We start from the raw sequence: 27,151 nt of genomic DNA, 5'->3' as shown, positions 1-27,151 counted from the left end.
GCCGCTCCTTCATCACAACCACCTGCAGATTTTTCTTCATTGCCTTTGTGTCCAATGCCTCTTTGAGCATCGTTATCGGGCCCCATCAAGGAACGCATTTCAAACCACGACAGGTCATAATTATGCCTTTTCCTCGGAATGACTGGTAAGATTTTTTCAAGCAAGTGTCAATTGACATACTTTGTTCTGCATGCCATCTGGGCATCGAGGGAGGCACAAACTCCTTCTGTTAGCAAAATGGACAAACCGCTTGTAGATGCACAACGGGCGACACGCTTGGGTTCACTAACACTTTCCATTGCATGTGAAGCGCATTGAGTCTGCCTCTGCTGCCAGGGCTCTGTGCCAACGTTCCAGTTGGCGTACACGGGCACATGGGAAGAATGAGCATCTGGTCTCTTGCTGGTTCAGTAGCCAGCCACTTACTGGCTGAGATGAGCGGAATGTCCTGCGGGTCTCTGGACTGGCATCGGAGGCTACCCTTCCCTTTTGATGCCCAGATGCTTGAGTCAAGGCTATCGCCCTGGACTTGACTAAGGCCTGCTGACATCCCTGAGCTGCACTGGTGTGGGCATGAAACAGCAAAGCAAGATAGAAGCAATTTGAGCCTGGCATCTCAGGCGAAGGGCGCATTGCACAAAACGGCAAGGCAGGGATGCCATCAGGTAGGCTCCGAGCAGGTGAGCGTGAGACTGAGGTGTCTGGAGATGCAGGCTTGTCCGTGTCTATGAGCTGGGTGCATGTTCCTGAGTGCACGTTGCTGCAACATTACAATGATGGGTGCCAGTGCAGCCGGAGCTCCAGCAAGGCAGAAGTCTCCTGTAAGTGGATCGGAGATGTGCCGTGAGGGTTCTGAGAGGCTGGCACATGGTGGATGCCAATGTCTGAGGATGGGGGGGGGGGGTGGTGGTCACATGTAACCGATGCCCATGGAGCATGCCCTGAGGTGAGGTGCCCAATGTCCAAAATTAAGTCCTTGGGAGAAAGCAGCGGACTGAATTCACCAGTTAGCCCCTCAGACTTTCACGTCGAGCTTCCTCGATGTCTAGCTGTGTTTGGTCAGAGAGAAAACTGAATATTAATGAGGCAAGTTGGGGCATTTATGGTGAACCTTTGGAATTCACTGTCTCAGATGGCTGTGGAGGCCAGGTCATTGAGTGTATTGAAGACTGAGATGGATAGGTTCTTGATTGTCAAGGGGATCGAGGGTTATGTGGAGAAAGTGGGAGAATGGGGTTGAAAACTTATCAGCCATGATTGAACAGCAGAGCAGACTCCATGGGCTGAATGGCCTAATTTCTGCTCCTATGTCTTAAGGTCTTTAATAAGCAGTGATTCCCCTTAATTGGCAACTCACCACGTCACTTCTCGAAAGGTATTTGGAGATGTTCCCAGCATGGAGGTGGGCTTCACTGGACTTCTTATCCCATCCTGCCAGAAATTTCGTCTACGTTGTTCAGACTCCTGCAATGTTCTTCCCTTGAAGTAACAAATTACCACCAGGAAGCTTTGGAATTGCTGCTCAAGGTTCCAAATGCCCTTACAAGTAGGCAATTAGCCTTCCTTCCACACTCTGGCCTACAAGTGACTCCAGTTCCATTCTGCTCCAATTTACTCTTTACTGAACGCTAAAAGAGTTACGAGTTAAACCATAATGGACCACTCAGTTGAGGAACAGATTTCAAATCAGAATATGATCAGGTTGATGGTACAAGGTCCTTACCACTATTGCTTAGGAACTGATGTCAAATGTTTGGATGGTTGCCTCACAGACTAGTCAGCTACAGCTACTGGTACATTCACAGAATCATACAGCCCTCCACCAGCATGGTGGAAGTGCTGCCCCATTGACACAGTTAGGTGCAAGTGGCCTGGATGTATTCAACAGTGACTGAAGGCCTTCTGCCTGAGGTCTCACACCTTCATGCTAAACAGATGAATAGCGGTGCACCATCACAATCTATGCCTCATAGCCCCACTCTATCCCCATATAGGTGATGAACTCCCTAGTTCAATAAGGAGTACACAATACAGTGGCACTGGTTAGCCCCTCCCCCAGTCTTGTGCAATCTATTTGCTGCACCCAGTGTGGCCTACTCTACATTGGAGAAACCAAACACAGACTGGGTGACTGCTTTGCAGAACACACGCAAGACCCTGACTTTCCTGTAGCTGGTTATATCCGACTGACACGGCCACTTGTCTGTCCTCGGCATGCTGCAGTGCTTCAGCCAATCACAGCGTAAACTGGAGGGACAATGTCTTATCTTCAGACTGGGCACTTTATCACCTTTTGGATTTAATACAGAGGAACCTCAATTATCCGGCATGTGATTAACCAAATTTCGGATGATCCGAACAAGATTGCAAGGTCCTGATACGTGGCTAAGCCGGCATCGATTATCCAGCATTTGATTAACTGAAAGAAATAATCCCCACCCGTGTCCTTCAGATAATCGAGGTTCCTCTATTTTGAGTTCAGCACCTTCAGATTGTGAACCCACTCCCACTTCTTCCCTTTCTTTTAGTTTGACTTCTTACATTCTCTGTCACCATGTCCTCTCTCCCACCCTCCCCCACTCCAGGGGATTAGCTGTCTTTCCCAGCCTGACAATTCGACACACCACTGTTCTGCCACTGTCACATTCCGATCACTTATCCTGTACTAACAACACCCTTTTCTCCCCCAACCCTCCACCCTCCCCTCATGATCGCATGAACCCTATCCCTTCCCCAGTTCAATCAGCTCTGATGAAGAGCCATTTAGACTCAAAACGTTAGCCTGCTCTCTCTCCGTGGATGCTGTCTGACCCACAGTGATCTCCAGCATTCGTTGTCTTCAGTCCCGGTCAGCTCAGTTGGCTGGATGGCTGGCTTGCAATACAGAGTAATACGAAAACATTGGGTTCAAATCAGAAATGGCTGAGAAAACTCAACAAGTCTGTGGAGAGAAAGCGGAGCAAATGTTTCAGGCCCAGCGACCCATCTTTCGCACACATACTGACCTTTCTCTAACTACTATTACTTCTGAAGAAGGGTCACCGAACCCAGACCTGAAATGTTTGCTCTGCTTTCCCTCCACAGACTTGTTGAGTTTTCTCAGTCGTTTCTGATTTGAACCCAAGCTTTTCGTATTATTCCGGATTGCAAGCCAGCCATCCAGCCAACTGAGCCGACCGGGCCTGCTGCGTTTTTCCAGCACTTTCCGTCTTTGTTTCCCTTTTCCTTCAACCTCACTCAGCCAAAAGCCTGTAGGTGATCTACCCAACAGAAACTTCAACACAGATCCTGCAACAGTTCAACAACGGTCAAATGTAACGAGGGATTGTGAAGAATTCACATTCCTTATGAAGGGCTTATGCCCGAAATGTCGACTCTGTTACTCCTTGGATGCTGGCTGACCTGCTGTGCTTTTCCAGTGCCACACTTTTTGACAGTGAAGAGATACCAAACCTTGCTGCGTGACACCATCTCCCAGGAATGAATGTAAATCAGACGTGCCATCTGTATCTTCCAGTCTCCTGCGGAATGACCTGAATCAAACACAACCTGCACAGGTCCCTGCAAGTCTTCCTTTTACCAGTATTGTAAAACTTCCCCTCATCTTTCAAACACTTCCTATTGCCCCAACCAGTTGGCGAGGGCTTCAAGTGGAAAAAGACGGATGTTTTTTATTCACTCATGGGATGTGGGTTTCACTGTCTGGCCAGCAATTACTGCCTGCCCCTATTTGCCTTTGAGAAAGTAGGAGTGAGCTGCTTTCTTGACCCGCTGCAGTCCACTTGCTGTAGGTAGACTCACAATGCTGTTAGGGAAAGAATTCCAGGATTTTTGACCCAGTGACAGTGAAGAAACATTGAGGTTTTACCAAGTCAGGATGGTGAGTGCTTGGAGGGGAACTTGCAGGAGGAGGTGTTTTCACGTATTGCTGCCTGTGTCCCTCTAGATAGGAGTTATTGTAGGTTTGGAAAGTGCCATCTGAGGAGCCTTGGTGAATCTCTACAGTGCATCTTGCAGTTGGTACACACTGCTGCTACTTAGCGTCAGAGGAAGAGGGTGTGAATGTTTGTAGATGTGGTGCCAATCCAGCTTTGTCCTGGATGGTGTCAAGTTGTTGGAGCTGCACCATCTGGGCAAGTGAGGAGCATTCCATCACACTCCTGAGTTAGACTTTGTGGACAGTGGACAGGCCTTGGGGGGTCAGGAGGTGAGTTACTCACTGCAGGATTCCCAGCCTCTGACCTGCTCTTGTCGTGTCAATTTAAATCCAATTTAATCAATTATTTGTTCATTCTGTTTGGATCAGTGAAGAAGAAATGTAAAAGTTCATAGCAGATCTGTTTGTCAATGTGTAACCCAATTAGTAGAGTCCCCTCTAATATTCCCTCTTTTCACACAAGTAATAGGTTTGTGAGGTCTGTCATTCATCAAAGTTACTCTGTGATGTTTCAGTTGATTTGATCACTGCAGCAGTGTCCAAATAAATCAACCTCTTTTGAGCACACTAAGGTAGATAATTAAATAGAATTATACAGGGAGGTAAGTAAAAAATATTTTCTCCTTTGGTCTGTCTGTCTTTCACCTCCTCCACTGATTGTGGGCGGAGGTAATATTTTAATCCTGGTTAGTTAATCTTTTACTGCAAACAGTATAGTTCAAAAGAAACAAGGGAGAGATTTCAATCAGATTTGTTACACAGAAAGGGAATGGCCCCAGGGAAGAAGTGATTAGTCCTGAGCAAAGATGCAGATTTAGATCCAGATCCTGGGACTTTTTAAATGGGTTTAGTTAATTGGAGAATGAGAAGGCAGAAGCTACGATGCAGTTATCCAAAACTCTGGTTCGATCCCACTTGGAGACCGTGAGTAGACCTGGACATCAGACCTTAGGAAGGATGTATTGGTCTTGGAGAGAGCATGACATAGATTTACAAGAATGATATCTGGACGTCAGGGGCTAAATTATAAAGAGACATTAGGTAAATTAGTCTGTTTTCTCTAGAATTCACAAGGTTAATGGATGATCTGATTGAAGTCTTCACACGATATTAACAGGAAAAGGCAGGGTAGATAAACTATTTCCATTGGTTGGGGATTCGAGAACTAGGAGGCATAGTCTGAGAATTAGGGCCAGACTGTTCAGGAGCGATGGGAGTGGAGAGTGTGGTGCTGCAAAAGCACAGCAGGTCAGGCAGCATCTAAGGAGCAGGAGAATCCATATTTTGGGCATAAGCTCTTCATCAGGAAATGCCCCTGTTCAGGAGAGATGTGAGGAAGCACTTCTACACACAAAGGGTGGGAGAGGTTTGGGACTCTCTTCCACAAGTGGCAGCGGGTGCTGGGTCAGTTGTTAATTTTAAATCGGAGATGGATGTGTTAAGCAAAGTTGTTAAGGGATGTATGGGCAAAAGGCATGGAGTTAGGTCACATATCAGCCATGATCTCATTGAATGGTGAAATAGGTTCAAGGGGCTGAATGACCTCTTCCTGTATTCGCTATTAACACTGGGAGGTGGGGAGAACTGAGATTTTTTTTAAACAATGGTGTGGGGGTGTTTTATTTAGAAAGTGACTGATTGCATTAGAATATTTCTGAAGAGATAATAAGGATCTTACTGAATTCTGTTTTGTAGCTAGCTGGAACAAAGAAATAGGTATTTAATTGTATGTGTCAGTGGAATATTTCGGTCTCATTATTTAAGAAAGTACTTAATTGCACTAGAAGCAGTTCAGAGAAAGTTCACTTGACTGATTCCTGGGATGAAGGGTTTGGAGAGTCATATTCATACATCACTGATCCAGGCGCTTCTGTACAAATCATCTGCACCAACCAGATATCCGAACCTAATCTAGTCCCATTTGCCAGCATTTGGTCCATATCCCTCTAAACCCTTCCTATTCATCTAGCCATCCAGATGCCTTTTAAATGTTGTAACTGTACCAGCCCCCACCACATCCTCTGGCAACTCATTCCATACACGCACCACCCTCTGCGTGAAAAAGTTACCCCTGAGGTCCCTTTTAAATCTTTCCCCTCTCACCTTAAAACCGTGCCCTATCGTTTTGGACTCCACTACCCTGGGAAAAAAATACCTTGTCTATTTACCCTATCCATGCCCTTCATGATCTTATAAACCTCCATCAGGTCACCCCTCAGCCTCTGATGCTACAGAGAAATTGAGTCTGTATCAAATGGAGTTTAGAAGGATGAAAGGCCATCTTATTGAAACATATAAGATTCCAAGGGCTGTTGACAGGGTGTACAGATATTTATCCTCATTGGAGAGACTATACTGAGGGGTAGACTTTGAAAATAATGGTTCTTCAATTTAAGATGGAGATGAGGAATTTTTTTCTGTGAGGGTCAAGAGTCTTTGGAAGTCTCTTCCCCAGACAGCGCTGGAGGAAGGGTCATTGAATATGTTTTTATGCAGACACAGACAGAATCTTGACTTAAAGGGAGTTAAAGAGATAGGCAAAGGGGAGTTGAGGCAACAATCAGTTCAGCCATCATCAGGCTTGAGGGGCTGAATGACCTGCTCCTATCTCTTACAATGCACGTGCAGAATTGGCTCAGAATGAGGTGTAAGGGCTGAAGGTGCTTACCCTGCCAGATGGAAGACCACACGCATCTAACGCAGTTTCTACACGTTTCCGATCAGCAGAAAACATCCGGAAAATGCTGCACAGAGGAAGGAATGACAACACCTGTGACACTTGAAGTTAAAACATTCTTACAATGCATTTAATTGCATCAAAAACAATAGCAGAGGAAAAGAAAAATCCCTGTGGCCGACCCAACCCATTTAACAAAGGACTGTTTCACCAAGTCTATCATCGTCCATTTACTGAACCGAGGGGAGATCACACCAGGCCCTTCTCAACGTTTGGTCCAAAATCCAAACAGAGGTCTGGGACAGTAATGGCCTCTGGGGATCTCTGACTGAGTTATAACAACTCCCTGTCCTGCAATCCTTAAATCCCGCACTCTCAAGTTTCACTGGGGATGGTGGGAGGATCACAACAATGTTCAAGCCTCAAAATGGGGTTAGAGCAGGAAAATGATTGGGTAACACTGCTCAACCTAACACACCAAAGGTTCTAAAACAAAAGTCACTTGAGTTCACTCATCCTTCCCACTCAACTCTGACCTGTAATGGATGGATAACGACAGCAGTCTGTATGCAAGCTCATGGCTTCTGAATTTGAAAGGAGGAATGTAAAGATGAGGTGTTCAAGAAATTATTTCCAAAGCAAGAGAACATCTGACATTTAGGTGTGGACTATCCATGGTCAATACAATGACTCATGTTCATGTCTTCAGCACTCAGTGTCCTTTTGACCTTGGTAGTCTGGTCTAAACTAACTGCAGATGTGTGACTATCCAATCCTCAGGGTGAGCAAAATTACAGAAAAGACCACATGCCATCATAAGAATCTCCTCACCTCTGATTACACAGTAACATCAGAGTCACAGCCCAAAAAGCTTGCCGTTTAACACAGGGCACCATGCACTCACCTTAGGAGTTTTTATTTCGAAATAATGTAATACAAAATCCAGTCGTACAGCACGGCAACAGGTTCTTCGGCCCAACTCATCCCTGCTAACCAGGTTTCCAAACTGAACCCGTCCCATTTGCCTGCATTCAGCCCATATCCCTCTAAACCTTTCTTATCCACGTACCTGTCCAAATGTTGTAATGTGGAGGTGCAGATGTTGGACTGGGGTGAACAAAGTCAGAAGTCACAGAACACCAGGTTATCATCTGAAAGGGTCATTTAAAATCACAAGCTTTCGAAGCACTGCCCCTTTGTCAGGTGAGGGAGCAGTGCTCTGAAAGCTTGTAATTTTAAATAATTTTTTTGGACTATAACTTGGTGTCATGTGGCTTCTGACTTTTAAATGTTGTAATTGTGCCTGCCTTCACCACTTCATCTGGAAGTTCACTCCATACATGCATTACCCCCAGGGTGAAAAGTTACCCCTCAGGTCCATTTTAAATCTTTCCCCTCTCACCTTAATCCTAGTTTTGGACTCCTCTACCCTGGGAAAAAGACCTGGGCTACTTACCCTATCCATGCCCCTCGTAATTTTATAAACCTCTATAAGGTTCCCCCCCAGTCTCTTGCATTCCAGGAAGAAAGATCCCAGCCTAGCTGACCTCTCCTAGTAACTCAAACCCTCCTCAGTCCTGGTAACATGCTGTTAAATCTAAACAATAATCTGTGGAGGAAACCAACAATTTGGAAATGAGAAATTAATTCTTTCATTTTGGTATATCACTGTGTGTCCTGGAATTCTACTAGCTATTTAACTCTTTACTAAATATTGGTTCCCTTTTAATTTCTCGTGTAAGTGCAGATTTTTCAAGGGAATGGTCCCCACAAGAACCTGATGTAAGGCTTTGGCCAAAACGTCGATTCTCCTGCTCCTCGGATGCTGCCTGACCTGCTGTGCTTTTCCAGCACCACTCTAATCTTGACTCTAATCTCCAGCATCTGCAGTACCCACTTTCCCTACAAGAAAGAGACTTCTCCAGTATCTTGTCTGTTTCGTCAAGTAGGGGCCAACTATCTTATAGACTAGCAACGAGTTCCAAATTTCTATTTGCTCTGCGTGAGAAAGTTACACCTCTAATTTTAATCCTACTGCTGGTTACTTTAAACCTATCTGACCTGTTTATTGGCCTCTCTATCGCAGTTCCTTCCTATCTACCTGCCCTAGTCCCCTCGTTATTTTATACATCTTCATTAGATCTCCCCAAAGTAAGAAAGCAACTTCAGCTGATCCAAATATTTGTGATTGCTAAAACTTCCATTCCAGTTAACAGCCTCATGAAACCCCTTTATCTCCTGCCAAGTGTGATCACACAGAGTCACATAGCACGGAAATAGACCCTTCGGTCCAACCCATCCATGCCGACCAGATTTCCCAAACAGAATTAGTCCCATTTGCCTGCATTTGGCCATATGCCTCTAATCTTTCCTGCTGTCTGACCAGACCGTAAACAGTCGCCTAGTGCAGCCTGGGATCTTCCTGCTCAGTCTCATGATTCCAACTGAAAAAACGAGTGAACATAATGACCAGTTTCTGCTACGCTAATGTCGATGCAGATGGTAGGATTACAAAATGGTTCATCGATGATGAGAAAGCACTTACTTTTTAACAGGGATCCGGGTATCTTGGTTTGTCTGGAGCTTGAGTTTGGTGTACCTATAAAAACACGGGCAACAGTTATTTGATAGAATGGATCTACTTCCTGCTGGTGCTAAACATTTCTTTGACACCTATATATTAAATAAAATCCAAAAACCATCCATGACAGAATTCCACAAACAATGCAGAATGAACTAATTTTGTATTGCCACATTTTTCAGTTTTATATCCAAATACTGACTTCTGAATTGGCTTATATAAAGGGTTCTTGGGTGAATTTGCCTTTCCAAATGTATACTGAATTCAGTTATATGTAATAACGCCAATATATCACACACAAATTCAAACTTGGACACTGGGATGTGTACAGTGGCCATGTAATGCACGGCAAATATTATGGCATGCATTATTTATTTTGTATATTGTCGTCAAGAGTTGTTTTACCCTTGAGTTTCACCGAAGTGAAACACAATCAGATCTCTTCACAAAGATCTTTATTTACAGTTAGAGTGTCACTGGGTCAGTCACTCACTCCCTCTTTACCAGCTTTGAGTGAGGCAGCTGTTATTTAAATACATAGAGACAGACAATCGACAGACAGTATGGCACTGGATGGGTCTGCATTAAATTAGTATTGAAACTATCTGCTTCACCTAACAGTTTGCCTTGCTTTGTGATTTTCCAAGAAGTGCACCTTAACCGGAACTCAACAATTAAAAGGAAATAATGAGGCTTTGTCACAATCTAAATGTTCAGGTGGTCGAGAGAAACAGAAACATTTTACTTAAAAAAAACACATGAATGCAATAAACTTGAACACCCACCTAATCATCTTTATCAAATGTGTTTTAGACACCCCATACTGATGTTGACCTTCGCTAGTCAGTCTTATCTGCTGCAGTCATAATTGTCCCTGATTTTCTTCCTTGCGTTTCCCCCCAACAGCTTAGAACATAAGAAACAGGAACAGAAGTAGACCATCGCTCCATTAACCAAGAGTTGATTTTGGGTTTAAATTCTATCTGCTCACTTGCTTCCAATATCTCTAACCCTGAGAAACCTGGACCCCATATTCAACATGGAGTATCGACAGCACTCTGGGGAGGGAACTCCAAAGATTCACAATCGCTTTTAGTGATGCAATTTCCTTCCATCTTGGTCCTGAGCAATCTGGGTTCATCTACTTGATTGCTGAGACTCTACATTTTTTAAAATTTGATTCCCTACAGTGTGGAAACAGGCCATTTGGCCCAACCAGTCCACACCAACCCTCTGAAGAGTAACCCACCCAGACCCATTTCCCTCTGACTAATGCACCTAACACTACGGGTAATTTAGCATGGCCAATTCACCCTAACCTGCACATCTTTGGACTGTGGGAAAGAACTGGAGCACCTGGAGGAAACCTGCACAGACACGGCAGGGTGGGGGGGGGGGAATGTGCAAACTCCACACAGTCGCCAAAGGCTGGAATCAAACCAGGGTCCCTGGTGTTCTGAGGCAGCAGTGCTAACCACTGTGCCACTGTGCTTCCCCAATTCAGAGAATGCGATTAATTCTTTTTAACCACAAACAGCTTTTTTTGATTCACCCCTAGGATGTGGATGTCACTGGCTAGGCTAACATTTATTGTCCATCCCTAATTGCCCAGATGGCAGTTAAGAGTCAACCACAATGCTATTGGTCTGGAGTCACATGTAGGCCAGGCTGGATAAAGATGGTAGTTTTCTTCCCTGAAGGACATTAGGAACATTGGGCGTGCACCTTTACACACACACAGGGACTGCAGCAGGACAAGGAAGGAACTCACCACTATCTTCTCAAGTGCTATGGAGGGGGGGAGTGGGGAGCAATAGATGTTGGTCTTGCCAATAATGTGCAAATCCTGTGACGGAGTGAGACTTGTTGTGACTTTGACCTCATTCACGATATGCTTTACCTCAAAACGAAAATCATTCTTATTCAGCTAAATTGCTTTTATTGTTATCATATTCATAGAATTATTGGATCACAGAATCCCTAAAATGCAGAAACAGGCCATTCGCACTGACCCTCTAAAAAGCATCCCACCCAGACACACACCCTCACCCTACCCTCATAAACCCACCCTTCCCATGGCTAACTCACCCCTGGACATTATGGGTAATTTAGCATGGCTAATCCACCCTAACCTGCTCATTTTTGGACTGTGGGAGGAAACTGGAGCACCTGGAAGAAACCCACACAGACACAGGGAGAATGTGCAAACTCCACACAGACAGTCACGCAAGGGTGGAATCAAACCGACGTACATAAACCATTGTGAAATACTTCCACTTTCTGATAAATGGGGTGTGGACAACATGCACTTTCTGTTGCATATTCAATGGAGTTAATCTGATTGAAATGAAAGAATTGTGGCAATTTTAGCAAAACAACATGTCCTGCGGAGTTTCGATTTTTAGATTAAAGCACATTTACAGTCATAGAGTCACAGAGATGTACAGCACGGAAACAGATCCTTCGGTCCAACCCGTCCAGATATCCCAACCCAATCTAGTCCCACCTGCCAGCACCCGGCCCATATCCCTCCAAACCCTTCCTATTCATACACCCATCCAAATGCTTCTTAAACGTTGCAATTGTATCAGCCTCCATCACTTCCTCTGGCAGTTCATTCCCAACACGTACCACCCTCTGCGTGAAAAAGTTGCTCCGTAGGTCTCTTTTATATCTTTCCCCTCTCCCCCTAAACCTATGCCCTCTAGTTCTGGACTCCCCCACCCCAGGGAAAAGCCTTTGTCTATTTATCCTATCCATGCCCCTCATGATTTTATAAACCTCTATAAGGTCACCTCGCAGCCTCTGATGCTCCAGGGAAAACAGCCCCAGCCTGTGGGTGGCACGGTGGCACTATGGGCGGCACGGTGGCACAGTGGTTAGCACTGCTGCCTCACAGCACCAGAGACCCGGGTTCAATTCCCACCTCAGGTGACTGACTGTGTGGAGTTTGCACATTCTCCCCATGTCTGCGTGGGTTTTCTCCGGGTGCTCCGCTTTCCTCCCACAGTCCAAAGATGTGCAGGTCATGCGAATTGGCCATGCTAAATTGCCCGTAGTGTTAGATAAGGGGTAAATGTAGGGGTATGGGTGGGTTGCGCTTCGGCAGGTCGGCGTGGACTTGTTGGGCCAAAGGGCCTGTTTCCACACTGTAAGTAATCTAATCTATTCAGCCTCTCACTTTGGCTCAAATCCTCCAACCCTGGCAACATCCTTGTAAATCTTTTCTGAACCCTTTCAAGTTTCACAACATCTTTCCGATAGGAAGGAGACCAGAATTGCATGCAATATTCCAAAACTGGCCTAACCACTGTCTTGTATAGCCGCAACATGACCTCCCAACTCCTATACTCAATACTCTACCAACAAAGGAAATCATAACAAACACCTTCTTCACTATCCTATCTACCTGTGACTCTACTTTCAAGGAGCTATGAACCTGCAGTCCAAGATCTCTTTGTTCAGCAACACTCCCTGGGACCTTACCATTAAGTGCATAAGTCCTGTAAAGAGTTGCTTTCCCAAAATGCAGCACCTCGCATTTATCTGAATTAAACTCCATCTGCCATTCCTCAGTCCATTGGCCCATCTGATCAAGATCCCGTTGCAATCTGAGGTAACCTTCTTCGCTGTCCAATATACTTTCAATTTTGGTGTCATCTACAAACTTACTAACTATACCTCTTATGCTCACATCCAAATCATTTATATAAATGATGAAAAGTAGTGGACCCAGCACCAATCTTTGTGGCACAGGCCTCCAGTCTGAAAAACAACCCTCCACCACCACCCTCTGTCTTCTACCTTTGAGCCAGTTCTGTATCATTCTGTATTTCTTCAGTTACTTCTATTAATATCACAGAGAAATCATTAATATTCAAAACGCCTCAGCATTGCCACTGTCATTTTTACAACAATCAATTCTACTATAAATGGTTTCATGAGATGCTAATTTAAATTTCTACAGCATAATGTATACTGCAGCAATATACACTTCAGCAAACCTCTCGACAGCCCTGTGATAAGCCCCATTATCTCACAGCACCACTCAGAACAGAAACAGCACCCAAGATCCTTAAGGTGAAAAACAGAATCAGCTGATTTCCCACTTTCACAGAAAGGTGACCTTACTCCCCAAGCACTTTCCAGGATTGCACCAACCTCAATAATCTGCTAAGTAAGATCGACCCAATATACATTTTCACAATGTGGTGCATTGTGCTCACAGGGTGACTGAACTGGGAAAATTTGGAGCAATTGGAGCTCCTCTTCCCCACTTGGATAAACCTGAACACAATGGCCTTTCCATTAGCTGCCGCAGGAGAGTAGCAAGGATAGCAACTTTCACAACAAAAGCTAATCGCAAAACTGGAATCTGAAATGACTTCCTTGAGACAGCAAGGAACAATGAAAGGTTTATATATTTATATAAAAATATAAGAACTAGGAGTAGGCCATCTGGCCCATAGAGCCTGCTCCTCCCATTCAATAAGATCATGGCTGATCTTTTCATGGACTCAGGTCCACTTACCCGCCCTCTCACCATAACCCTTTATTCTTTCACTGTTCAAAGTGTACTTGTGATTTTCTGTTTAAAAAAATATTTTTTGTACTTTTTCTCTCTGTTGCTTTTATCTTTCTCTTTTGATTTTTCTCATTTTTACTTTGCTTTCAGTCCATGGTCTCAGTCTGAACTTCGAGTTCCTGCTTTAAACTCGGTGTGGCTCCGTGAAGATTCTTCAATCTGGCTGACTAAGGATTGATGTGGAGATGCCGGTGTTGGACTGGAATTGAAAATATTCCACATAGTCTGTGCCTGTGCACCTCCCTCCACTTCCCCTGATGAAGGAGCGGCGCTCCGAAAGCTCGTGATTTTAAATAAACCTGTTGGACTATAACCTGGTGTTGTGTGACTTCCGACTTTGACTGAAGATTGTTGTAATCGCTCACAGACACCCTGTAGGGGCACCATACTCATTGGGTATTGGATATTAGAGTAATTTGGCACTCAAAAAACAGCATTTCCTTTTTGTCGATAGCTTGAAGTGAGGCAAATGGTAAGAACTGCTCCGTTGTGCTATGGTCACATGACCAACATGTCACTATCCCTTTCCAAGACATGTTGATGATATTACCACTACATCACAGCATGTGACCTGAGGGTATACAAGCCTCAGACTCCATCCTTACTTGGGCCTCTTGAAGCATGACATGCTGATGAAAGCGTTCTCTTCTTTCTAAGTGAATGGCTGAATGTTGCCCCAGATATTTGAGAATATAATATTTGCATATATTAAGGAGCTGTAAGGAAAGGCTGCTGGATTGTTCAATACCACATTACCCACATCCTAGATTCTTACATTATCAGGGAATACATGAGCATTTCTGCATCAGATTAAGATACCCAAAATGAATAGAAGCACTGACTACACATTCTAAGCTAATATACAATCAACATCTGCTTTTAACATTGAAAGAGAGACACATTTTCAGCATATTATCACATGCCTAATAACTCCTCAATTTGAGAGTTGCTGAAATAAAGACACATTTAATAATACATTTGTCAAAGCTTGTCATTCCGCACTTATAGAATCCGACAGCAGGGAAACCAGACCCTTCGGTCCAACCAGTCCGCATCAAACATAATCCCAAACTAGATTTGTCCCACCTGCGTGCGCTTGGCCCATATCGCTCCAAACCTTTCCTATTCATGAACTTACCCAAGTGTTTTTTAACCGTACCTGCATCCATCACTTTCTCTGGCAGTTCATTCCACACACAAACCACACTCTGTGTAAAAACATTGTCCCTCATGTCCTTTTTAACTCTCTCTCCACTCACCTTAAAAATAAGCCCCCTCGTTTTGAATTCCCCACCCTCAGGAAAAAGTCCTAGTCATTCAGTTTATCTACGCCCATCATCATTTTATAAGCCTCAAAAAGGTGACCCTCAATCTCATGTGTTCCAGTGAAGAAAGTCCCAGTTTTTTCAGGCTATTTCTAGATCACAAACCCTCCATGTCAAGCAACACCCTGCTAAATCTTTTCAGTGAAGCAATTTGCAACAATACCAATTCAAGGGAAACCCGACACTAAAACACTCTCCTGTCATGCAGGAAAAATGTTACGTTTCTCCTTGAATTGATATTGTTGCAAATTGTCCTGATAAGTGCAAGACAAAAAGCTTTGACAAACTGTGACTTCTTCAGCTGTGCTCAACTCTGTGCTACCAAATGGTGAGCTCTGTAATTCCTATCCCACACGTGCTTTGGATGCATTCAGCATCTTGCGTTTGCATCTCTCATGCAACGTATGTGGAAGTTCATGTATAATTAGTGCAGCATTTCCATGATCGAGTGTGGAACCCAATGCGCCTTCCATTGTTTGGTGACGCTGAATGATGTCCCCAAGGTCCCTTTCAGATTAAAAATGAGGCACATAGGAAATCAAGAGCAAGTTATGCCAGTAAAGAATTGTTGGCTGGTACACTTCAGCAGTCTCATCAAGCAGAAGCTAACTGTGGGTTGAATGGGACTAAACAACAGTAGGAATTTCATTTAATGTGATACTATGGAGGAAGTAGGTAACCAGTTATGATAGTGATCCAGAGGTGACTGGAGCATTCGAGCCATTTAGAGGACAGCAAATTGGCAATTGGCCTGAAAAATTAATAGGAGTTTATTTCAGAAAAAATATGGTCGAGGTCGGAGATTTATTAAGGGCATAGCTGGTTCGATTCGGAATTGAATGCATTTGCAAATGCAGTGTTGCCAAATATGAAGTGCGCTAACAAAAATACAATGTAAGTGCTGAATTTATCATCGTTGTTCCCACCACAGGAGTCCCACACACACTAAGAGCTTGAGTGACACATATCTCACAATATTTTCATTCCACTTATTTTTCTTTCAAATTCGAATCAAATATTTTCACAGCAGTCTATAAACAGGGCTAATTATACCTGTCAATGTCAATTGCCTTGTGCCTTGGCAAGACTCAATTTATTAATCAGCATCTAGAACCTCTGATGGGATTGCAATATCAATCAGTGTTCTAAACTATTGCTCCACGGTGACTCCTGTAGTGCAGCTGTCGTAGGTATCGCTGGGAAAGGTTCAACAAATGCAGGCTGGCAAAAGCTCATCCAGACTGTACAGAGTAGGGGCAATTGTTTTTAACGTCACCTTGCAAACCTAATATGTGTGACAACACTACATAAGGCAAGGCAGAGGGGAATACAGGGTTTAGAAGGGACTTGAGACAAAGTGTTTTCACCCAGAGACTGGTAGGGGTTTGGAATGCACTGTCTGGGAGGCGGGTAACCTTGCAACCTTGAGAAAATGCGAGAATGAGCACTTGAATTCTCTTAATAGGTGCTGGAAAGTGGGACTCCTGTAAATTTGGTGTGTTTTTGGCAGTACAGACTTGATAGGCCTCTTCTGTACTGCTTGATTCGACAACACAGACTGACATATCAATTTTCTCACTCCAATCAAAGGGCTTGTTATTTAGTTACGGGTAAGGTTTTACAATGTCCCCCCTGATGTGCGATGCAGTTAAGATCATTACTTTGCAAGTCGGATGAGAAGAAAGGCAGAAGCAGATAAATTTACAGGAATCCAGCAGCCCCAAGTTTTGGGGAGGTTTAGTCTGTGTTAGACAACACTGATCCTGCCTCCTTGTAGGTTTTGCGCTTACGATATCCAACTTCCCAGCCAAGTGGCAGAATCTGTTTCTTCTTCCTAAAGGGAAAACTTTATGAAGGATTGCACTGATTCAAATATCCTCGTCTTGAAAAGTCAGACATTGTTCCTGGCTGCCCTGTCTACTCTTATCCAGAGCCATCAGAAATACTTTGAGTCATAAACTATGATCTTAACATGACTGTAACGCAAGCATATTGATTTTGCTTACCTTTACCTGCATTTGTTTGGCAGTGATTTGGAATCAAGGATTCATTCAGAAGTTCTGTAAATTGCTCCTTATTATTCTATAGTCATTATAAATTTACAGTGAGTCTCTTAATAAGGTTGTCTTTGTCAAGCCTAACCTTCCTGTCTGCCAGTCTGATCAAACTACAGTTTAAGAACGTAAGAACTAGTGAAGGCAGGAGTTATTCAGCCCCTCGAGCCTGCTCCATTTAATACCATCATGGCTGAACTCATCTTGACCTCAACTCCATTTGCCTACCCGCTCCCCATAACCCTTCAACTGAGTACTAATTAAAAATCTATCTCCTCCTTAACCTTACTCAATGCCCCAGCATACACTACACTCGAGGATGATGAATTCCACAGATTCGCAGGCCTTTGACCCTTTAAATTCTCCTCCTCTCTATTTATCCTAAAACTATGCCCTCTTGTTCTAGATTTCCCCACAAGGAAACATCCTCCCTACACTGACATTGTCAATTCCCTTTAGCATCTTACATACTTCAATCAGATCTCCTCCGACTCTGCTACACTCCAGAGCACATGGGCCTAAACTGCTCAATCCCTCTTCATGAGACAAATCCCCCAACTCTCGAAACAATCTAAAGTATCTCCTCTGAATTGCCTCCAATGCCTCCTCAAGTAAGGGGACCAAAGTTGTACACAATACTCCAGGTGCAGTCTCACTAATGCGTTGTACAGTTGAAGTAACACTTACCTACTTTTACACACCATTCCTTTAGCGATAAGTATCAAAGTTCCATTTGCCTTGCATACTAACTTTCTACTTTTCATGCACAAGGATACCCAGATCCCTCTGCACTGAAGCATTCTGAAGTTTCTCTCCATTTAGATAATAAGTCGCCTTTCTATTCCTCTGACAAAAATAGACAACCCCACACCTATCCATGTTAATTTCATCTGCCAAACTTTGGCTCTTTCACCTAATGATCCATATCCATTTTTAAATTTCTTATTTCTTTATTGCAACATTAGTGGGCGGCACGGTGGCCCAGTGGTTAGCACTGCTGCCTCACAGCGCCAGAGACCCGGGTTCAATTCCCGCCTCAGGCGACTGACTGTGTGGAGTTTGCACGTTCTCTCAGTGTCTGCGTGAGTTTCCTCCGGGTGCTCCGGTTTCCTCCCACAGTCCAAAGATGTGCAGGTCAGGTGAATTGGCCATGCTAAATTGCCCGTAGTGTTAGGTAAGGGGTAAATGTAGGGGTTTGGGCGGGTTGCGCTTCGGCGGGGTGGTGTGGACTTGTTGGGTCGAAGGGCCTGTTTCCACTAATCTAATCTAACTCACTTTCCCACTTACTTTAGTGCCATCTGCAAATTTAGTGATAGCACATTCTTCCCCCGAATCCAATCTGCCCTTCGAGCCTGCACCACCATTCAATATGATCATGGCTGATCATCCTCAATCAGTATCCTGTTCCTGCCTTATCCCCATAATCCTTGATTCCACTATCCTTAAGAGCTCTATCCAACTCTTTCTTGAAAGTATCGAGAGACTTGGCCTCCACAGCCTTCTGGGGCAGAGCATTCCATACAGCCACCACTCTCTGGGTGAAGAAGTTTCTCCTCATCTCTGTTCTAAATGGCCTATCCTTTATTTTTAAACTGTGTCCTCTGGTTCGGGACTCACCCGTCAGCGGAAACATGCTTCCTGCCTCCAGAGTGTCCAATCCTTTCATAATCTGATATATCTCAATCAGATCCCCTCTCAGCCTTCTAAACTCATGATTTGGAGATGCCGGTGTTGGACTGGGGTGTACAAAGTTAAAAATCACACAACACCAGGTTATAGTCCAACAGGTTTAATTGGAAGCACACTAGCTTTCGGAGCGACGCTCCTATCGACTATCACCTGATGAAGGAGCATCGGTCCGAAAGCTAGTGTGCTTCTAATTAATCCTGTTGGACGTGAACCTACGCTACACTCCTTCAATAGCCAGAATGTCTTTCCTCAAATTTGGAGACCAAAACTGCACAAAATATTCCAGGTGCGGTCTCACCAGGGCCCTATACAACTGCAGAAGAACCTCTTTGCTTCTACACCCAATTGCTCTTGTTATGAAGGCCAGCACGCTATTAGCTTTCTTCACTGCCTGCTGTACCTGCATGCTTGCTTTCATTGACTGATGTACAAGAACACCTAGATCTCGTTGTACTGCCCCTTTACCTAATTTGACTCCATTTAGGTAGCAAGCTGCCTTCCTGTTCTTGCCACCGAAGTGGATAACCATACATTTATCCACATTAAACTGCATCTGCCATGCATCTGTCCGCTCACCTAGCCTGTCCAGGTCACCCTGTAATCTCCTAATATCTTCCTCACATTTCACCCTGCCACCCAGCATTGTATCATCAGCAAATTTGCTAATACTACTTTTAATACCATCTTCTATATCATTAATGTACATTGTAAAAAGCTGCGGTCCCAGCACTGATCCCTGCGGTACCCCACTGGTCACCGCCTGCCATTCCGAAAGGGAGCTGTTTATCACTACTCTTTGTTTCCTATCAGCCAACAAACTTTCTTTCCAAGTCAGTATTTTTCCCCCAATACCATGCGCCCTAATTTTGCTCACTAATCTCCTATGTGGGACTTTATCAAAAGCTTTCTGAAAGTCCAGGTACACTACATCCACTGGATCTCCCTTGTCCATCTTCAGAGTTACATCCTCAAAAAATTCCAGAAGATTAGTCAAGCATGATTTCCCCTTCATAAATCCATGCTGACTCTGACCTATCCTGTTACTGCTATCCAGATGTGTCGTAATTTCACCTTTATAATAGACTCCAGCATCTTTCCCACCACTGAGGTCAGACTAACTGGTCTATAATTCCCTGCTTTCTCTCTCCCTCCTTTCTTAAAAAGTGGGACAATATTAGCCACCCTCCAATCCGCAGGAACTGATCCTGAATCTATAGAACATTGGAAAATGATCACCAATGCATCCACGATTTCTCGAGCCACCTCCTTCAGTACCCTGGGATGTAGACCATCAGGTCCCGGGGACTTATCAACCTTCAGACCTAACAGTCTCTCCAACACCAATTCCTGGCAAATATAAATTCCCATCAGTTCAGGTCCTTCAGCCACTGTTACCTCAGGGAGATTGCTTGTGTCTTCCCCAGTGAACACAGATCTGAAGTACCAATTCAACTCTTCTGCCATTTCTTTGTTCCCCTTAATATGTTCACCCGTTTCTGTCTTCAAGGGCCCAATTTTAGCCTTAACCATTTTTTTTCCTTTCACAGACCTAAAAAAGCTTTTACTATCCTCCTTTATACTTTTGGCCAGTTTACCTTCGTACCTCATTTTTTTCTCTGCGTATTTCCTTCTTAGTAATTCTCTGTTGTCCTTTAAAAGCTTTCCAGTCCTCCGTTTTCCCACTTACCTTTGCTATGTTATACTTTTTCTCTTTTGACTTTATATGTTTCTTAACTTCCCTCATCAGCCACGGCCACCCATGCCTCCTCCTAGGATCTTTCTTCCTTTTTGGAATGAACTGATCCTGCATCTTCTGCATTATACCCAGAAATACCTGCCATTGTTGCTCCACTGCCATCCCTGCTAAGGTATTGCACCAATGAACTTTGGCCAGCTCCTCCCTCATAGCTCCATAGTTCCCTTTATTCAACTGAAATATTATAACTTCCGATTGTACCCTCTCCCTTTCAAATTGCAGATTAAAACTTATTGTATTATGGTCACTACCTCCTAATGGCTCCTTCACTGTGAGGTCCCTGATCAAATCCGGTTCATTGCACAACACCAGATCCAGAATTGCCTTCTCTCTGGTCGGCTCCAGCACCAGCTGTTCTAAGAATCCATCTCGGAGGCACTCCACAGACTCCCTTTCTTGGGGTCCAATATCATCCTGATTCTCCCAGTCTACCTGCATGTTGAAATCCCCCATAACAACTGTAGTAATATCTTTGCGACAGGCCAATTTCAGCTCCTTATTCAACTTACACCCTATATCCAGACTACTGTTTGGGGGCCTAGATAACTCCCATGAGGGTCTTTTTACCCTTAGAATTTCTCAGGTCTATCCATACTGACTCTACATCCCCTGATTCTAGGTTTTCCTGCGCAAGGGACTGAATATCATACCTTACCAACATAGAAATAATGAATAGGGATTGTAAATAGTTAGGGCCTGAGAGCTGAACCCTGTGGCATCTCACTAGTCCCTTTTAAATCTTTCCCCTCTCACCTTAAACCTATGTCCTCCAGTTTTGGACTCCCCCACCCTGGGGAAAATGCCTTGTCTTTCAAATGTCCAAATTAGCCAGACCTCCAAAGTATTCCAGTAATTGTATGGTGCTGTAAGTGGTAACTTGTAAACTTTTCACTGCACTCATTTGAGTACATGTGACAATAAAGCTAATTCAACTCAATGGACATGAAACACTAACTCTGATTTCTCTCCACGGATGCTGCCAGACCTGCTGAGCTTTTCCAGCAATTTCTGTTTTTGTTTCTGATTTACAGCACATGCGGTGTTCTTTTGGTTTGTATATGATTCAATTCAAGTTAGGCCTCATTGTACTGGTGGTAAAGCCTAATTGCAGTCACAGTCAAAGGAAGCTAGCAGCCACTAATTGAGGAAAGGAAGGCAGCAAATTGGCGAACTTGAAGTCAATGAAAAGCAGAAGTGTACAGGCCTTCAACATGCTTCTTGCTGTCACACAAGGGCAAATTCTACAATACTGAATTCAGTCCATGAGATGATTGTTCTGAATCCCACGGTACTGATTCACTTGTCGGAACAAAGTTACAGCAAGTTTACAGTTGCGATGTTGTCAGTGTTTCAGGAAATACTGAAACCAGTTAAACATAAGCAATAGAACAAAAAGGACAGTGATCAAAACTTACACTTTGTGCAACAGAGTGTCCCTTGATCTGTTCTGTGCTAACAGGTTAGTTGCCAGGCTGAATAATGCATCAGTCCATTCCTGGAATACACAAACAGGGGAGGGTATTTTCCGAGTGTTAGTAGCTCTCAGGCCAACTTTAGAAGATGACAGAACCATAGAATCATACAGTCCAGCCTGCACCGACAAATAACTACTCAAAATCCACACTGGCCCCACAAACGTGAACGCATCGCACCTATAAGCCACCTCCACTAACATAGAGACCAGGGCACATTGTTTTATGTATCAAATACAACAAAGAATTTCTGTAATGCACAAATAAAGCAAATGGGAGTGAAGAACTGACACTGAGGTGCTAAAATCATACATGAATGCTGTCACGGACTTGATGGACCAAATGGCCAGACTGTGCTACATATACTATGTTCCAGTTAACTGATATGATTTCATTTGCTCCTCAATAATCTCTTCACATGGGCCACGGGGAGAGCAATGACAATAGTAACACTCTGTAATCAAGAAGCTTAGATGCTTACCTTTATGTGAGGTAATAGTGGCTGTGGCAAACAAAATGAGAATGGGAAGAAAGTAAATCGGTAACAGCAAGAAGAAAGAATGTTGCTGGAGCGAGAAGCAATCTGTTAAAGTTCATAAACAAGAGTGTTAGAGGTGCAGGGGACAAGATGGCGGAATCCAAGGTCATGTTGTAATAAGTGTGGGATTTGAGAGTTACTCTCAGCAATGGAGATTAAGACCATAACACATGGAAGAAGAGGTAGTAGATCATTCAGTCTATCTAGACTCTCTCTGTCTGGGAGTCATTGAGGTGCTACATGATTTGAAAAGAGTCCACGTTATGAGGGTGAAGGGATGCTGTCATAGGGCCATAAGACATAGGAGCAAGAGGAGGCCATTCAGCCTGCCCCACCATTCAAATATATCATGGCCGATCTCCAACTCCACTTTCCTGCCTTTCCCCGCATAACCCTTGGTTCCTGTACTAATTTAATATCTGACCATCTTAGCCTTAAACACACTTGATGACCCAAGCCTCATCAACCCTCTGCAGTGAAGAATTCCACAGATTCACTACCCTTTGAGAGAAGAAATTTCTCCTCATCTCTGTCTTAAGTGGGCTCCACCTTGCTTTGAGATGATGCCCACTGGTCCTGGACCTTCTCATGAGTGGAAACAACCTCTCTGTATCTACAAGTTAAGAATCTTGTATATTTCAGGTCTGAGAGAATCAATCATAGAATGGAATCATGGAATCCCTACAGTGTGGAAACAGGCCCTTCAGCCCAACAAATCAACACTGACTCTCAGAAGAGTAAAGCTTTTGCCCGAAACATCGATTTTCCTGCTCTTTGGATGCTGCCTGACGTGCTGTACTTTTCCAGCACCATTCTAATCTTGACTCTAATCTCCAGTACCTACTTCTGCTTCAGAAGAGTAACCCACCCGTAATTAATGCACCTAACCTACACATCCCTGAACACTATGGGGCAAGTTAGCAAGGCCAATCCACCTAACCTGGACATCTTTGGACTGTGGGAGGAAACCCACGCAGACCACGGGGAGAATGTGCAAACTCCACACAGACAGTCACCCGAGGCTGGAATCGAACCTGGGTCATTGGTGCTGCGAGACAGCAGTTCTAACCACTGAGCCACTGTACCGTCCCAAAGAGTGTTCAGGAAGGCTGCCATTGAATTTGGGGTAGACCCTTCAGTCTCCAACACCTTGGGTATTAAGTGAAGAGCAGGGATGGTTAAGTGGCTGGGTAGCATAAGTGTTATTTGTATGAGACGATAGGAGAAAGTGAAGGGTGTGCGAATGGCTGACATAATTATGGTGGGGGGGGGGGGGGGGATGCAGGGACATGTAGAAATGCAGGGCAAAAACAAAGATGGAATTGAGCAGGGTCCGGTGGCAAAGTGTCTCCTGAGAGATGCAGAAGTAGGTTTCACCCCCAACATATGGTTCTTGCCCCAGGCATTACATCCTGACTCCCCACCCACCCCACAAAAGAATTTCCACAGGTAGCCATCTTTCCCACATCATCAACGCTTCCTGTTGAAGAGAAAATTGCAGTTATAAAACTATTAAAGTCAATACTTAAAAGCAAACCACCGAAGTGTGTTTAAACTGAAATTGAGGTGTTTTCCTGTGTTATCAGTCAAGGTAACATAACCTGAACTGTTGAACTCTCCCCGCTTCCCACAAAAGTATTTTGCAGATATGTGCTTGTATGGATATGTGCCTCTGTCCCTTTGTTCTGTTCCTTCATACATGCTGTTCATCAGTTTGAAAGGATGATCCAGACAAACATTTATTCCCTCTTTTCTCTCAGATACTGCCTGGCCTCCTGAGTGTTTCCAGCATGTTTGTTTTGATTTTAGTGCCAGGAGGATGGTTATTGGCTCTCTGGGTTAACAGCCTTTCTAAAGATCGAACAACTCAGCAAATGTATAATCAGTCATTTGTCTCTCTCCAATTATAATAAACACGCAGTCTCACTGTTTACAATAAAATAAACTACATTTTATCTCAATGCATTTTTCTGGTAACTTTAAATGCGACTCCTCTCTCACTCTTCCCCACATGTCTGGCCAAGATCAAAGGCTATTCTTGAGAGGTATTATGGTCTTCCATCAAAGTTATATGAATTTTAGGCTGTATTTTCCATCCAATTTTCTCCCCTCATCTTCTGAAGAGCTAACTATTTGAGTGCAGGAGAATTCATGTTCTTGGGAAGTTACCATTTGTTTACTGTACGGTTTTATATCCACATCCAAGACAGACTGCTTGAGCAGAGGGTAAGGTCAGGAGCAATCTTTTGGCATGGGCTTCTTGTAAATCTGTTTATTAAGTATGAAGACTAAATACTGCAACACATGGTATTCAGATTTATACCAGTCTATAATCTCACAGCCATTTAATGAAAGACAATTCCAAAAAATATCTACCGCCTAATGTTAATTGGTCTGTTCCACGTTTCTCTCTTTCCACTGCTCTTTCTTAACTCCGCCCACCCTGTGTTACTTACGCCCAGTGAGGAGTAGCTCCATGACATCACCACAAGACTGCTTCAGAGTCCTGAAGCCCTTCCACAACAACCATGGGCCAGAAATGGGAACTGGAACAGCCACATGAACACTCTGGCTAGAAGAAGAGGACTGAGAACTGTGCAGGGAGTAACCCGCCTCCAGACTCCCTGCAAGCCATGCCAGGAATGTGATGGAATGCTGCCCGCTTGCCCAGATCAACAACACTTGAGAAGTCTGCCACCATTCAGGAAGAAGCAGTCTGCTTATTTGGCACCCTCAAGGCTCTCCACCAATGGTGAGAAGCGACAGCTGGGTGAATCAGCTACAAGATTCACTGCTTCAACCCACCGAGGCTCCTTCAACACAAGCTTCTGAACACATGACCTTTACCATCTAAAAGCACAAGGGCAACAGATAAATGGGAACATCGCCACCTGTGAGCTCCCCTCCAATCCACTCGCCATCCTGACTTGGAATGGCATCCCCATTCCTTCAGTGTTGCTGGGTTAGAATATAGCACCAAGCTTCCTGACAAAATTGTGAGTGTCCCCACACCGTAAGGGGTGGCATGGAGCTCAGTGATTGGCATTGCTGCCTCACTGCGCTAGAGACCAAGGTTCAATTCCAGCCTCAGGTGACTGCCAGTGTGGAGTTTGCACATCCCCCTGTGTCTAAGCGGGTTTCCTCCAGGTGCTCCAGTTTCCTCCCACAGTCCGAAAATGTTCAGCTTAGGTGAATTGACTAAATTGCTCATAGTTTTCAGGGATGCATAAGTTCGGTGCATTAGTCAGGGGTAAATGTAGAGTTATGGGGTAGGGGAATGGATCTGAGTGGGTTAGTCTTCGGAAGGTCAGTGTGGACTTGTTGGGCCGAAGGGCCTGTTTCCACACTGTAGAGATTCTATGATGATCTATATTGACTGGCACAGTTCAAGGGGATAGCCCACCACCAATTTTGAGAAGAGAATTAGGGAGAGGTAACTGTAGTGATTGTAATGAGGTCAGCCAGGTAGACCTCACAGAATAGGAGTTCCCTGACTGGGGCTGTTAATCTGGTTCACATGTGAGTTGGCTCTGAGGAGCTGGATTAGTGTCGAGGACTCTCCATGTAAATAAAAGGTGACTTGGTGATGAATACCAGCCTTTGTGGGGTGATTTCAGTGATGGTGAGAGAATAGCATGATCCAGAAGAAATCTGGTTGCAAGAATCATCTTTGAATTGAGGTAAGGATTTCTGGCATCATACAATTACTTGGGAAGCTTGACTCATTTGATTCTGCTGTCAAAGACTGACCCCAGCATATGGAAAGACTGTATTATTTTGTCCGGGCAAATGACATCGGGGCAGATGAAAAGCTTCGAGTAATTCTCCTGACAACTTGTGGACCTGCAGCTTTTTTGGCTATTAGGAGCCTAACTTTCCCTGAGGCACCAGATACCAAAACCTTTCAAGGGTTGACAGATTTAGTTAAGGAGTATTACGACCCTAAGCCTCCCCTAATTCTGAGATGCTGTCATTTTTATCCAGCAATTCAAGAACTGGGGAATCCGTATTTGGATTTTTGACTGGGTTAAGACAACAGGAAGAGGTATGTGACTTTGGTTTCACCCTTAATGAGATGCTGAGAGACCATTTGGTACATGTGATTAATGATATAACCATGCAAAAGCAGCTACCAGCTGAAGCCCAGCTGCACTTCAAACAGGCTCTACCAATAGAAAATGCAACAACTGGAGCATAAGAACTACAGGGTATTCCAACGGAAGTGGATACCCTCACCAGTCCAACTGAGCTTGGGGAACACCACTTTAACAAAAGCCTCACTCAGGACATATCCTGATCAGAGGGACTCCAGGTCAGCCCACAGCAAAACCTGAAAACAAAGCCAAGCCTCAGCCAAATGGTTAAAGTTTCCTTCAAGATCAGGACCGGCAAGCCATTGCAGCTGCTGCCGGTATACTGTCTGGGAGGCCAAGAAGAAATGCAGATACATTGAGCCGCCTCCCACTGGCAGGCCCACACCGGTGGTGCCACCACTGGAAGAGACCATTAGGGTTTTAAATTTTCAGGGCACACTTCC

The 27,151-nt window shown here is 44.3% G+C and overlaps 1 protein-coding gene across 2 annotated transcripts in view; it reads right to left on the bottom strand.

The window, feature by feature from the left end:
* The window catches only part of plcb1 (phospholipase C beta 1), an 867,193-nt gene that overhangs the window by 343,582 nt on the left and 496,460 nt on the right, over positions 1–27,151 (bottom strand). For both annotated transcript variants that reach the window (XM_043696584.2, XM_043696585.2), the window contains exons 5-7: positions 22,020–22,099; positions 9,160–9,213; positions 6,606–6,681 (exon numbers count right to left, since the gene is read on the bottom strand). In XM_043696584.2, the coding sequence (XP_043552519.1) occupies positions 6,606–6,681; positions 9,160–9,213; positions 22,020–22,099 (210 nt within the window). The remainder of the gene's footprint in view (positions 1–6,605; positions 6,682–9,159; positions 9,214–22,019; positions 22,100–27,151) is intronic.

This window comes from Chiloscyllium plagiosum, unplaced genomic scaffold (assembly GCF_037043375.1).
Source record: "Chiloscyllium plagiosum isolate Xiang-an unplaced genomic scaffold, Cpla_swu_hap1 HiC_scaffold_10, whole genome shotgun sequence".
Lineage (NCBI taxonomy): Eukaryota > Metazoa > Chordata > Chondrichthyes > Orectolobiformes > Hemiscylliidae > Chiloscyllium > Chiloscyllium plagiosum.
The sequence above is the reverse complement of the archived record's forward strand: the minus strand, read 5'-3'. Positions and strand labels throughout refer to the sequence as shown.